Here is a 12,551-nt window from a genome sequence, read left to right as displayed (position 1 = left end):
ATGCATTCAATTCATCGAAATGCAAGCAAAGCAATGCCAAGATCCATTCAAATTATTGGTGCTTCTTACCCCGCCGGAATCTTTCCAGTGAAGTTGTTGTCGGTGAGGACCAGTCGCGCCACTGTCTTCCCCACCTCCAGGAACGCTGGCCGGGAGGCGGCGGAGCTTGCGCCCGGGAGCGGACCCCAGGCACCGAGCCCGACGAGCTAGAGGCGTGCGAGCGAGGGGAGCCTGGCGAGCGTGGTGAAGAGCGCGTTGGCGGAGAAGGTGTGCGGGAGCGCAGCACGCCACGCCACGTCGTCTGGGTCACGGTCGCCGCGGACCGAGAGCCACGGTGAGGGACGGCGCCGGCGGCAGCGCGCAGGGGTCCGGATGAGGCGGGCGGCGTCCGTGCGCACCTGCCAGAGGTAGGAGATGAATCTGACAAGTGAGGCCCACTTGGTGGTGAGAGGATCTGTAGGGCCCAGCTGTCGGAGATGGAGAAGAGAGGTGCAGGTCACGAGCAGGGCACAAAGGACATTTCGCCTCGCTTTGCTGACCGGACGCCAACATGGCCTGCCGCCGTGTCCTGCCACGTAGGCAAAAATGGTAAAAACGTAAGATTTCCAACTACAGTAGTGCTAAATCTGTAGAAGCTCGTTTAAGGGTGCTAAACCAGCGAGTGACCTTCCCTATAATGGTAAAAACGTAAATAACCCCGTCCACGGAAGCGAAGCGAACCAACACGCCATTGCGCCATGCCCATCTCGCAACTCCTCTCGCCGCCTTCCCTCCCATCCCCGCCGCCGCGTCTCCTCCGCAACGGAGCGCCACTAAGGTGCTCGACGCCACTCCGTGCCGCCCTAGCGCTCCCGCCCCCGCGCCACCTGGGGCTCGCCGCGGCCCGTGGCGATGGCGGGACGCTGGGCGCCAGTAGAGCGCGGGCGGTTAGGGTTTCTGCGGTCCCCGGAGACGGCGGTCCCGTTGCTGGTGGTTCGGGGATCGCGGCGGCAGCGGCGGCAACTGTGGTATTCGCGGTGATGAACCGGGTGCTGTACAAGCTGGCGCTCGTGCCAATGAAGGATTACCCCTTCTTCCTCGCCCAATTCGCCACATTTGGGTAATTGAAATACTTTAATAACTTCGCAATTACTGCCGCGGAATTGTAAATAGTTTGTGCTACGGAATACGTACTGCTCTAGTTCTGCCTTTGTGGTTTCCTGGACTGATCAAACATAGCCGTACATTGATGGTTCTGTCTTGTCAAAATTAATTTTCCAACGACTTACGATGTGCAATGCTTCCATTGAATTTAGTATTGGTAGAATGCACGTGTTCTTTATATGCCTCAATGTTTGCTTTTCGCATACTGATTTCTACGAGCAATGAACTACTCGTTTGTTCTTTGCAGGTATGTCCTAGTGTATTTCTCTATTCTCTTCATAAGATTTCGCGCTGGAATTGTCACTAAAGAAATGTTAGCACTTCCAAAGGCACAGTTCATGCTAATTGGCTTGCTAGAAGCACTTGGTGTTGCTTCAGGCATGGCTTCTGCTGGTATAATGATCCTACTTTGCTGTTACAAGTGTGTGCATTTTTAACATTTTCAGTAGTTCAGGTATGGTTTCTTCAAACCATAACTAAATGGAATTGTATCGATGTTGTCTATTCTCGCAGCTATGTTGCCTGGGCCATCTATTCCAGTATTGTCACAGGTAAAGTGTCTACATAGATAAAGCTTTGATTGCGGAATGTATGGATGCATTGTTTATGTATAACCCTGTAAAAAATGCAGGACACATGTATGCTGTTTTTGCTATCCCCCCCCCCCCCCCCCCCCCCCCCCCCCCCCCCCAGCATTTCTCTTTAGATTGCTGTATTCATTATAAGTGCTAGATCAACACTTCTATAATTGTTCTGACAAAATGTTGGGTTCATATCAGCATGCTCGCCTGTATATTCATTTTTAGTGATCATATCAAGTATATCGACCTTTTTCACGACCACTTTCCATTATATCTTCCTGTGAATACTCTAACATGCACTGTCATCTTTTTGTAGTCTTTTCTGGTTTGGCAGCTTATCTTATCTGTCCTCATCTTGGGAAGGAAATATAGAGCAAACCAAATTCTTGGCTGCATGCTTGTCACCGCTGGAGTAATTTTAGCAGTGGCTAGGTGTGTATTGAAATAGTTAGCCTTCTATTCTTGCTTACTCTTCTGTTGTACTTCCATATTGTGCACTAAATACTTCTGGATATTATTAAAGCACCTTGGTTCATCCTTGATACTACTGGTTGATTGTAGGATGTGCAGGCAATAAGAGAATTTGCATGTGCCGTTCCACTTTGCAATAAGTAATCACAATGACACTAATTTTCTCATAAAATTAGTGACATAAATATTGGCCAGTACATAGATATTTAACAGGTTGCTTGTGTATTCTTAGTTTTCAGTAGCATAGTACTGAGAATAAACCTGATATTCCCACAAGACATAATATATATGCTAAACCAAGAGCTTGGAAAAATACAAACTGAGAAATATTTATGTTGGATCAGTTGTATTCTCATGAATTTTTTAGTGGTATTGTGCTCATGATTTGATTAACTTTTGTGTGTCTCTTTGTCATGATTTTTTCTTTATGAATGCAGTGGAGCCAATGGTGGTCCATTTGTATCTGAACTCAATTTTTTCTGGCCAGCAGTAATGATAGCTTCAGCTGCATTTCAAGCTGCTGCTTCCATTATCAAGGTTGAGTTTCCTCATCAGTAGTGTTGTGGTGGAATTTTCAGGTTACTCAGCTCCATTATTCTCTTTTGCACTACTGCAGGAGTTTGTTTTCATCGATGGAGCAAAACGCCTTGAGGTTTGTATAACTAGCAAGGTGGTCCGCGCAAATAGCGTGGGTACCTAGTTCTTGCTTTCAATATTTAGGCCATATTTAGTTCCCAAAAATTTTCAAGATTCACCTTCACATCGAATTTTTAGACACATGCATGAAGCATTAAATGTAATTTAAAAAATAACTAATTGCACAATTCAGCCGTAAATGATGAGATGAATCTTTTGAACCTAATTAGTCCATGATTGGACACTAATTATCAAATAAAAATAAAAGTGCTACAGTAGCCGAACCCAAAAAAATTTCGTGAACTAAACATGGCCTTAGAATTTTTAAGTTATATATATATATATATGCAAATAGTTTGTTTAGATATATAATTATAATTCCTTTGTACTAAAATTACAGACATAGGTGTGGTGTTTTTACATGACTTAAGAGAGAAATGAATCTTATATACAGAAATATGTCTTTTGGGTATTTACTAAAAGTAACTAAATATTTACTTTTTCGAGATTAAATAATACAATTCAGACACTCACAAACTCGTGTACACTCACCCTTATGTATGCACGAATGTAAACCCTGCTCTTATGAGCATCTTTGAAGACCAAGCTAGCAAACACTTTTGACATGAGTAAAATGTTTTAGTTAATGTGCATGATAAATTATCTCTAGATTTTTATAAAAATATTTAGGTATTTTGTGCTAAAAGTAAAAATATACTTTATTTTCTTTGTCCTTCAATCACCCATTAATATAGCCCCATATATGCATACTCCCATATTATCTTAGGTATAGCTATACAATGGTCATGGAAGATGCACCATTAGAGCACCTCCAAGAGTTTTTCATATTTTCTTCCCAAATCTTGTTGTTTACCAACTCCCCAAATAGATATGGACAGACAAAAAAAAAATCAATCTCCAATAGTTCCCTATTTCTATTTCCTAAAAATGAGAAATTGTGGTCTCACATGATAATTCCGTGGTAAATATCGCACTCCGTGAAAACTATCGTCGCGCGCCGGCTCTTCCGGTCGCCGCCCGCAGCCCCTCCGTGGAGCCACGACCTGCCGACGCCCCTCCTTGACATTATTAGTTATGGCCTGGTCTGGTGATTGACCCTACGGCGATGGCTATTGCGCTATGGCTATTCCATCAGCGCTGGTAGCGTTTGATTTGTCTCGTATGCTATGGCAAAAATTGCTAGACGTAGTCTATGTTTCTCTTAGGAATAACGGTGCCGATTCAATCCATCTAGTATAAAAGTCTGATTTTCTCTCGATTAGTTGGATCCTTGGTTGAGGGCAGATTTACGGGTGAGTGTTTGCTAGTCACATCCCGCAATTGCTTTCTGGCACCATGGTAATGCTATGTCTAATTGAACATGGATCACTTGTTACACTTACACCATAACCATAAATTAACATCAAAGCATTATTCGGCAAATTATAATGTTAAACCATTAGTTGTAATTCAGGTTTGCTGAATTATGTCAAATATATAAATATGAGGTTATCGTGTGGTAACTTTTTGCTCAAGGTTGATCCATCAAAGCGACAGTTTAGCTCGGGTGCTTGGTCTTTTGTGCAAGTCGGCTGCAAAATTTGAGTTCAATTATTTGCCGTGCTTTGTTTTTGTAATCAAATGCATCTGCTTTTTTCTCTGGCCTGACTCTGCTCTTTCCTTGCAAGTTTCAATCCATATAGTGGATGCTTATAATGCATGTACTTTTTTGTTGTTGTTTTGGTGCACCAGCAAGATGAGGCGATCGAATTAAACTATATAATGCATCTGCTTGAATCTTGATCACACGATTAAAAAGATTATAAAAATAGATGGCCATATTTTTAATTAATGTGGGAACTTTGAAATCCAGGTTGATCAAGACACCAATTAAGTTAGGAAGAGAAAGAATATTTGTTAAAATTTTAAATTTATATATTTATTTATTAGATGTATCATATACAGGTTAGTTGAGTAGACCCGATATAGATTTTCATAAAAATCCAATAGTGTAACTCTTTTCTTTTTTTTATTGACATGTATTTATAGACCGAGCTAATTTCTAGACCCACTCGGTGAACGTAGTGGCTTCTTAATCTTTTAATTTCAAATGTGTTAAGTTCTAATTTTTTTTATTTTTCTAGTTCCAAATTTAGTTATCTACTAATCTTATTTGACATGAATTCTTTGATCCTGTGTTATGTTTTTCTAATTTTTAAATTTTTTATTAGCTATTTACTAATAATTAGATTAAATCCTAATTTTCTTATTTTTCTAGTTCCAAATTTATCTATCTAAAGGTTTGGCGGTGAAGCTATGATGTGATGTTTTATTTTTTTTAATTCGGGACACAAACGGTGCTCAAACTTTGTTGTATCATAAACAGACATGCATGTATCTATTATGTGATGTTTCCTTAATGGAGTCTGAGTCTAATTGATGTGCTGAGTCTCTAATTGGAGTCCGAGTCTAATTGATGTGCTGAGTCTAATAGGAAATACAAACCTTTTATCCAATATTTATGTGATATGGATTCTTTAGAATAATATAGACCGTTAGATCTTCATAAAATCTAACGGTATATATCCTTCTTTTTTTTGGATTAACGTGGGAATTTCTAGACCCTCTCGGCGAACGTGGTGGCTTCTTTTAACACTATTGTATTAAGATAATAGATTCCATTAACAGTTTGTTTATTTATGTCATTATTTTTTCTGATACTGTAATCATGATTAGTTTTGGTTTTTGGTGTTTACGTAGGGAAAGCGGCCTGATATATTTATAGTCAACTCTTTTGGTTCAGGGTTCCAGGTAAATAACTGAGTTCTTTTCTTTTTGTTAACTGTATATTATGGTCAATACTCAAAACAGGAATGATACTAAGTTTAAGATCTTCTTTTGTACTCTACGATGTGTTAAAAATTTATTGTGGTTTCTGGTTTGCTTATTAAGCATAGAAGGTTTGTTCGTTGAAAATCTGCTATCTTGAATCCTACAGGCTCTTTTTGTTTTCCTACTCCTTCCATTTCTCTCTAACTTGAAAGGGATACCTTTTGCTGAACTCCCTGCGTACCTAAACCGTGGTGCTGCATGCTTTCTGAATATTGGAGGGAATCTAAAGGGTAAGTACATTTCTTATTTTCTTGTAGTGTACCTTCAGATGGTAAATAAGCATTGTCTCATATTTTGTAACTTCAAATCTGTGGTGATTGGAGGAAAAAAATGTTTTTTTTCTGGAATCTTTGAGGGGTGAATAATATCCATTTTTTGTTTGCTCAGTGTAATTGTTCGGTTATGCATGTCACAGGAATATATTTACAACACCATGCTGTCCATTTCAAACTCAAAACACTTTAGTCCACTAGTGTATCACTGATTACCTGTAATCTATGATGCCAGATTATTTATTAAATGTTTCAATTTTCAGATTGCCATGGAGCTCCTCTGCTACCACTACTCTACATGGCTCTGAACATAGCCTTCAACATTTCTATGCTTAATCTGGTGAAGATGTCTACTGCTGTGGTTGCTTCACTAACATCAACTTTAGCAGGTAATGCAACAGTTTGTTCTCCCTCTTCATATTTTGATGCTGAACCAAAGTACTAGTGCCAGCCAATCTGGCTAGGGTATATAAAGCTTTAAGTTTCTAAAACAAACATTTGAGGTGCCATGCTATAATTTTCTGCAGTCGTGTTAGGGCAGATTTCCTATAAGCACGTGGCAGACTCTATGACTCGAGATTGCTTTCATATGATTTGCAACCAAGTTTGAGGAAACAGGACCTTTTCAATCTGAAGTATTTGTGATACGTTTCTCCCATTCGTTTGTTTTATATCTTTTCTAACGTTATACTTCCCTGCAGTACCTCTTACCATCTATGTCCTGTCACTGCCTCTACCATATCTACCTGAAGGGACAAATTTGAGCGCATCTTTTATAATTGGTGCTGTCACCTTAGTGCTCGGGCTGCTTCTATACAATCTTCCTCAAAGATCAGCTGATCAAATGAAGAAGGATTAATCTAAACCGATATTGTAAATGAGGATGATAGAAAGCTATAGCTATTGGTGCTCCTTCATACAAGAAAAAAAAAAGAATTGCATGAAGTGAGCGGCACAATTTGATGCAGAACTTCTGCTACAAACATTTGAGACACCACCTGACTAAAAGTATTCCAACTGTTGTCAATTCCTTTTTGAGCGAATGTAAGTATGGACTACTTCACAAATTCCATGGTTGTATAGTTCTTTCTCACCATTTTTTGGGGTGTTAGTACAAGAATGTCATGAGTTCCTTTTAATTTATCTCATACCTGTAGCTCCTTGGTTTATATCAACGTGAACTTAGTTTAGTATTTATCGTTTTGCTCCTTACTAATTGCTTAGCTTGATGATAAGCATAACACAGATTCCTTTTTTTAGTAGATATCTGTTTAGCACTTTTAGCTTGATGCTAGGCATAACATTGTGATTTGGACAAGGACAACGCTATCTCCACATCGGGGACAGTGAGTTTCTACCCGCACGGCTATTGCCAAGGTTTAATAAACTGCAGAAGTACATGCTTGGTTCACTATCCCTGCGAACCGTCAACAATTCCGAAACAGGCAAGTTTTGCCTTGCAGGCTTGCATTTTCTGGCATCATGACCCTAGAACAGAAACTTGTCGGACAAAGCTCCAAACACCGACGAGTAACAGAGAAAATCTCGCGAAGAGTTGCTTGGCTGAATTGGTCAGGTGGCCTCAGTAGCATTCATCGGGTCTTGGGTTCGACTCCCCATGAGAGCAATTTCAAGTTGTGGTTAAAAAAATCCCCTCGCTTGGGGTAGAGGTTCGGGGATTTTCTCGGCCTACATGAGAAAGTGCCCGTTCTTGCCCGGGTGTCAAGCGGCCTGTGTAAGGGTGGGATAGGGGTTTAGGGATTTTCTCGGCCTACGTGAGAAGGTTTATGCTTATATGTAATGCCCCGAGGGGCGGCTTGCCCCTGACATGTCGAGTTTTTAATAGAGAAAGTCTAAAAAAAGGACAAGTAACAGAGAATGTCGACAAGTCGGAGTTCGTTGCTTGGCCCGGTACCCAAGTCCATTTTTTTAAAACAAAAAGGCAGGAGCGCTGCCGCATCATTTAATAAGTTGCCTCATATTACGATAAACGAGGCTAAACCGTACATCATTCAGTTAATTCCAGATTTTTTAGCATCTCAGTTAATTTCAGTTAATCAGAAAAGGCCAGTAAAAACCACGATAGAAGACCAACTACATAGCTAAACTAGGCCTAATGTGGTCGGAAAGAGCCCAGATTGAATCCCGCAGCCACCGAAATGCGTAGATGGAACTCCACAGCGATGTCTTCACCACCGCCCATCCAGCGAACCGGAAGGTCTTCACCCGGAGAATTTCCATGGCAATGGCATGCAGGAAGTACACCTCCAATGAAGTAACGGCGCTCAAGGGCGTCACCGTCGCTGACGCCGGCGCAGGGAGCCGAACAAAGCTTTTCGCACGTTGATCTGCTCCCACACGTCCGCATCCGTATCCATGTGGCATCCGTGGTCATACGTACGCGCCGCGCCCCCTGTCCTGATCCCACACGTCCGCATCGACATCTCTAAAGATTTTTCCAGCCGCCGATGACGGTCGCGGAAGAGAGATATGCGTGGCAGTAGCTTCACATCACTTGGGCAGCACGCATGGCCTGAGTGTTCCAGCAAGAAACCCTTCACGAACTTGGCTCGTCAGAAAACTGTCGCCGATCCGTGGCGGCCTTTTGTTTAATGGCGACAATTTTGACACGAGAACTTTTGGATCTGCATCGCCCCGCTGGATGGATGGGTGGGTGGTTGCCGGTTGGGTACTGCATCTTGTCCTGGATCCCTGTTCGTTCGTTCGCCCCCGCATCGTGTTGCGAACGAAACCAATAGGCTTTGGTTTGGTTTGGTCAGATCCTTATTCCTCGAACGGAACGAACTCATGCCGATGTGGATTCTCGCGGTTGGAGCTTGTTAGCGGACGGCACGCTGACGACACACCAGAGAGTCTCTTTCAGCTCAGCTGTGATTTGCGAACGCAACTGGTAGACTCGGTCTCGTGGGGCACAGCAGGCAGCAGCACCCAACAGCCAGCCCGCCGGGTGCTCGGTCGCGCGTCATCCACGCGTGCACACGGCCTGCCCAGCTGACCATACAAACTGGACGTCGAAACCAGCCGGGGCTCACGGGTCGGGCGGTGCGTAGCGCAATAATGAGTCTACGGTTGACCGCACCCAGCTCAAGTCCCGGTCGACCAACCAACGTGGTGGACCCCACACCACGTGATTTTACCTCCTCTTCTCCCCGACTTGCTCTGTCCATCCATTTCCTTTCCGCCTTATCCTCTTCCCCTCCTCTTTTCTTCTCTGGATCCACCTAGCTCCGCCCGCAGGACGAGCCGCTCCCGCCCCCGACGCTTGTCCTCCACCTCCGATCTGTGGTGGTGGCCGAAGAGCGTGGCGAGGACCAAGAACTTCCCCGCGCGCCGCTTCTCGTACTCATAGCCGATGTCGCCCTCCTCGAGCGCGCCGCTGCCGCCGTAGGCCGGCCCCACCTGCGGTGTCTGGAAGAAGAGTAGGCTCGGGTGGTGCCTAAGCGCGCCGCCCGCGCCCGCGGCGTCCGACTTCCTACGGGACAGGTACGGCGACACCGACCTCGGGAATGCCGCGGGCTCGGGCGCCGGAGTGGGCTGGGCCTGCGCCTGCGCGCGCGGGGGCGAGTCGATGGCGGGGCGCCGGCAGGGGCGGCGGTGCTCGCCACCAGCGCCGCCCCGTGCCTAGATCCAGTTTTTTTTTGCATACAATTTTTTTTAGATGATACTTTTTTTTCTTCCATTTGATAAATTTCTGTCTGTCGAAATTTTTCTCGTAATTTTTTTATCTCACCAATTTGTTTCTTGAAATTTTTTCTACCCATCAAAATTTCACTCGAAAATTTTTTTGACTCATAAAAAAATGTCTGAATTTATTTTTCTCAGAAAACGACAAAAAAATTTTAAAAACGAAAAAAAAGCTGTCGGAAAATCGACCGTACGGGAGCCTCCCGTACGGTTGACCGTAAACTAGCATGACCCGGTGCGTAGGCAGGCATCCAGCACACAGGCTCGCAGGCAGGCACATTCTCGTCAGGAGATCGCGCATCGTCTCTGTGGAGACTGCAGGAGGAGGAGGGGAGAAATGAATATGTTTGGGGATGCAATGCAAGCGAAGCAACCTGGTCTGTGGATGGATCGACCACGCCCGTGGCGAGCAATGGTGTAGCAAGGCAAGCAAGGGGGAACCGTTAAGCGAGCGTGTCCGCCCAGACGGGGTACACACGCCCAATGCAAATCTCGCAGACATGCATGCGGCTCCGATCCGCCGGTGGGGGCCTACCGTGCGCCGCCACCCATCAACACGTGTCGGACTGTAGGTGTAGGTGGCGCGATCCCTCCAACACTCTTTGGTTTAATATTTGTACTAACTTTTTAAACGTTGAATCTATTTTGAAGAACTAACATAACATTAAAATTGAAAATGTATCTAAGGAACCGGTTTAAACATGTTTGGAAAGCCAAAATATCATATAAGATAAAGATCTTTATGTGGTTGGTCGAGAACAATGCTATTCTCACCAAAGATAATCTGCTTAAAAGACATTGGGTTGGTAGCCCCACTTGCCACTTCTGTTTTGAGAATGAAACTATAGAACACCTTTTCTTCCAATGCCCGGTAGCTAAAATTACCTGGGAATCATTGGCACATGCTTAGGAGCTAGCACTATCCCTAGGAACCTTCAGCAGTATTACTCCTGGGTTATGCAAAATCTTCTTGGAGGAACTGCAATATACACTTGTGGTTGTGCAGCAGTTTGCTGGGCCATTTGGAAATGTAGAAACAAAGCTTGTTTTGACAAAAAAATAATCACAAACCCTCTTGCTGTCATAATACATGTCTGTTCTTTCCTAACATACTGGGCAGGTTTATACAATTCGGAGACACAGGGCAAGATCTTGGAAGGTGTACAAGCTTTGCTGGTTTGCACTAGCAAAATGATGGCGAACCAACCGACGGCACCGGCAAGAGCAAGACTTCTTCCCCCGGACTCAGATGAGCCTTCGGACGATGAAGAAGCTGGTTAAGAAGGATCTGGATGCGAGCTCTGCTTGTGTTCTGCTTTACATCTGTCTTTTGCCCTTATGTTTGGGGTTTTCACTGAAACTTGAAGTCTGTGTTGTGACTCTGCTGTGATCTGGGAGCCCGGATCAGAACCAGATAGTTTCTCCTAGGCTGTTTCAGTCCTAGTTGCCCCCTTTTCTTCCTTTAGCTCCTTTCTGCCATCTGGTGACTTGTTTCTGTAAACTTTAGAATTTCCGTTCATGTAATGGAAATGGGTTTTCCTCGTGTCGAAAAAAAATGTATCTAAGGATCACCAATTTACATTCAAATATAACATCTCTCAACATGGGCACTACCGACGTGAGACCACTTACGCGTGGTTGATGGGCAGCGCCGTCTGCAACAGGACACGCACAGCAAGCACGATCTCGCTGGTCCTCGTCTGCTACTCTGCTGAATCCTGGTCCGACAAGAGGACGCAAAAATGGAAGCAGCTGGAAGACGACTAGCTGCGCGAGTATATCGGGACGCCATGGCCTCCGTGACACGCACATCTCGTGAACGCATGAACCACGCACCATGGACGTGTGTGCCCGAGGCGAGCTAGGTTCAAATGCCGGTAGCTCGATCTCAATCAGCCTGTCTGCTGTCACGAGAATCTTAGGTGATGATTGCTCTACGAAAACTGAACACAATCTTGATCCTGTGAACGAACACGATGAGCCTTTTGCTGCAATAATGTTCCCCGTGTACAATCTTCTGAGAATTGATTTCGAGTTTTTGACGGCCCATTGTACCAATCGGCAACCCATTATTGCAGTAGTTGCAGATGCTGTAAGTTTCTATGCGGCCGACAACGTAGATTCAAAACGAATCAATGTCATTCAAAAGCAGTGCGAGTGCTCAAAGAAATACTACATTCAGAGAACTTTTGAAACCACATGCAGTGTTGAGCCAAAACCAGGGTGTATTCGGGAATGATCAAACAGATCGTAGATAGAGGTGTTAAAGGGCCCAAAATTTTGAACTAGAAAATCTAAGGACCGGGCTCTAAAAGTATCGGGCTCTAATCTTATATAATTTTGAGCTAAAAAATTTAAAAATCTTGTTGGGCCGTGAAGAGGCCACTATGGCCATAGCCCGTTACCACCCCTAATCGTAGAACGGGTCAGCCAGCCATCACGTGACCGAGCCGAGCACGGCCCCGCATGTCAGCGACGTATGCCGGGAAAGGAAAACGGAGCCATGTCCACGCACCGTCCTTCTCTGAAGATTCCTCCTGGGTCACCACGAGGTGGTCACGCACGCCCGTTCCCTTGGCTTTCTTCCTCTAGTCTTTGTTTGTTTCTGCTGCGCGTTCACACTCGTCAAACCGTGTCCTACTTAAGCTTAATTTAACCCCATGGCCATTTCCTCTAGAAACCTTACGCTTTCTCCCTAATCACAGCTCCAACCCTAAGAATGGCCGTGGATGACTGGTGCGACTTGCTCTGCCATGATGCTGTTGCATCCATCCAAAGCTTCACACAAGGGAAAATGGATAGAAAGTTTGTTGAGACTTGGCTATCACACAAAGAAAACTGAGAAGAAATA

The 12,551-nt window shown here is 44.3% G+C and overlaps 1 protein-coding gene and 1 long non-coding RNA gene across 2 annotated transcripts; both read left to right on the top strand.

Moving 5' to 3' along the window:
• The first annotated feature begins 703 nt into the window (after window positions 1–703).
• LOC120689794 (protein CLT2, chloroplastic-like) lies at window positions 704–7,138 on the top strand. The gene is made up of 10 exons (XM_039972193.1): window positions 704–1,099; window positions 1,391–1,536; window positions 1,657–1,694; window positions 2,041–2,156; window positions 2,633–2,732; window positions 2,812–2,847; window positions 5,592–5,642; window positions 5,830–5,953; window positions 6,259–6,384; window positions 6,697–7,138. The coding sequence occupies exons 1-10, from the start codon at window positions 738–740 to the stop codon at window positions 6,852–6,854; spliced, it is 1,257 nt and encodes a 418-aa protein (XP_039828127.1). The 5' UTR covers window positions 704–737; the 3' UTR covers window positions 6,855–7,138.
• A 2,066-nt stretch (window positions 7,139–9,204) lies between these two features.
• LOC120691648 lies at window positions 9,205–11,313 on the top strand. Its single transcript, XR_005682340.1, has 2 exons — window positions 9,205–9,499; window positions 10,821–11,313. It is a non-coding gene; the product is annotated as an uncharacterized LOC120691648 (long non-coding RNA).
• The last annotated feature ends 1,238 nt before the right edge of the window (window positions 11,314–12,551 follow it).

This window comes from Panicum virgatum, chromosome 9N (assembly GCF_016808335.1).
Source record: "Panicum virgatum strain AP13 chromosome 9N, P.virgatum_v5, whole genome shotgun sequence".
Classification (NCBI taxonomy): domain Eukaryota; kingdom Viridiplantae; phylum Streptophyta; class Magnoliopsida; order Poales; family Poaceae; genus Panicum; species Panicum virgatum.
The sequence above is the reverse complement of the archived record's forward strand: the minus strand, read 5'-3'. Positions and strand labels throughout refer to the sequence as shown.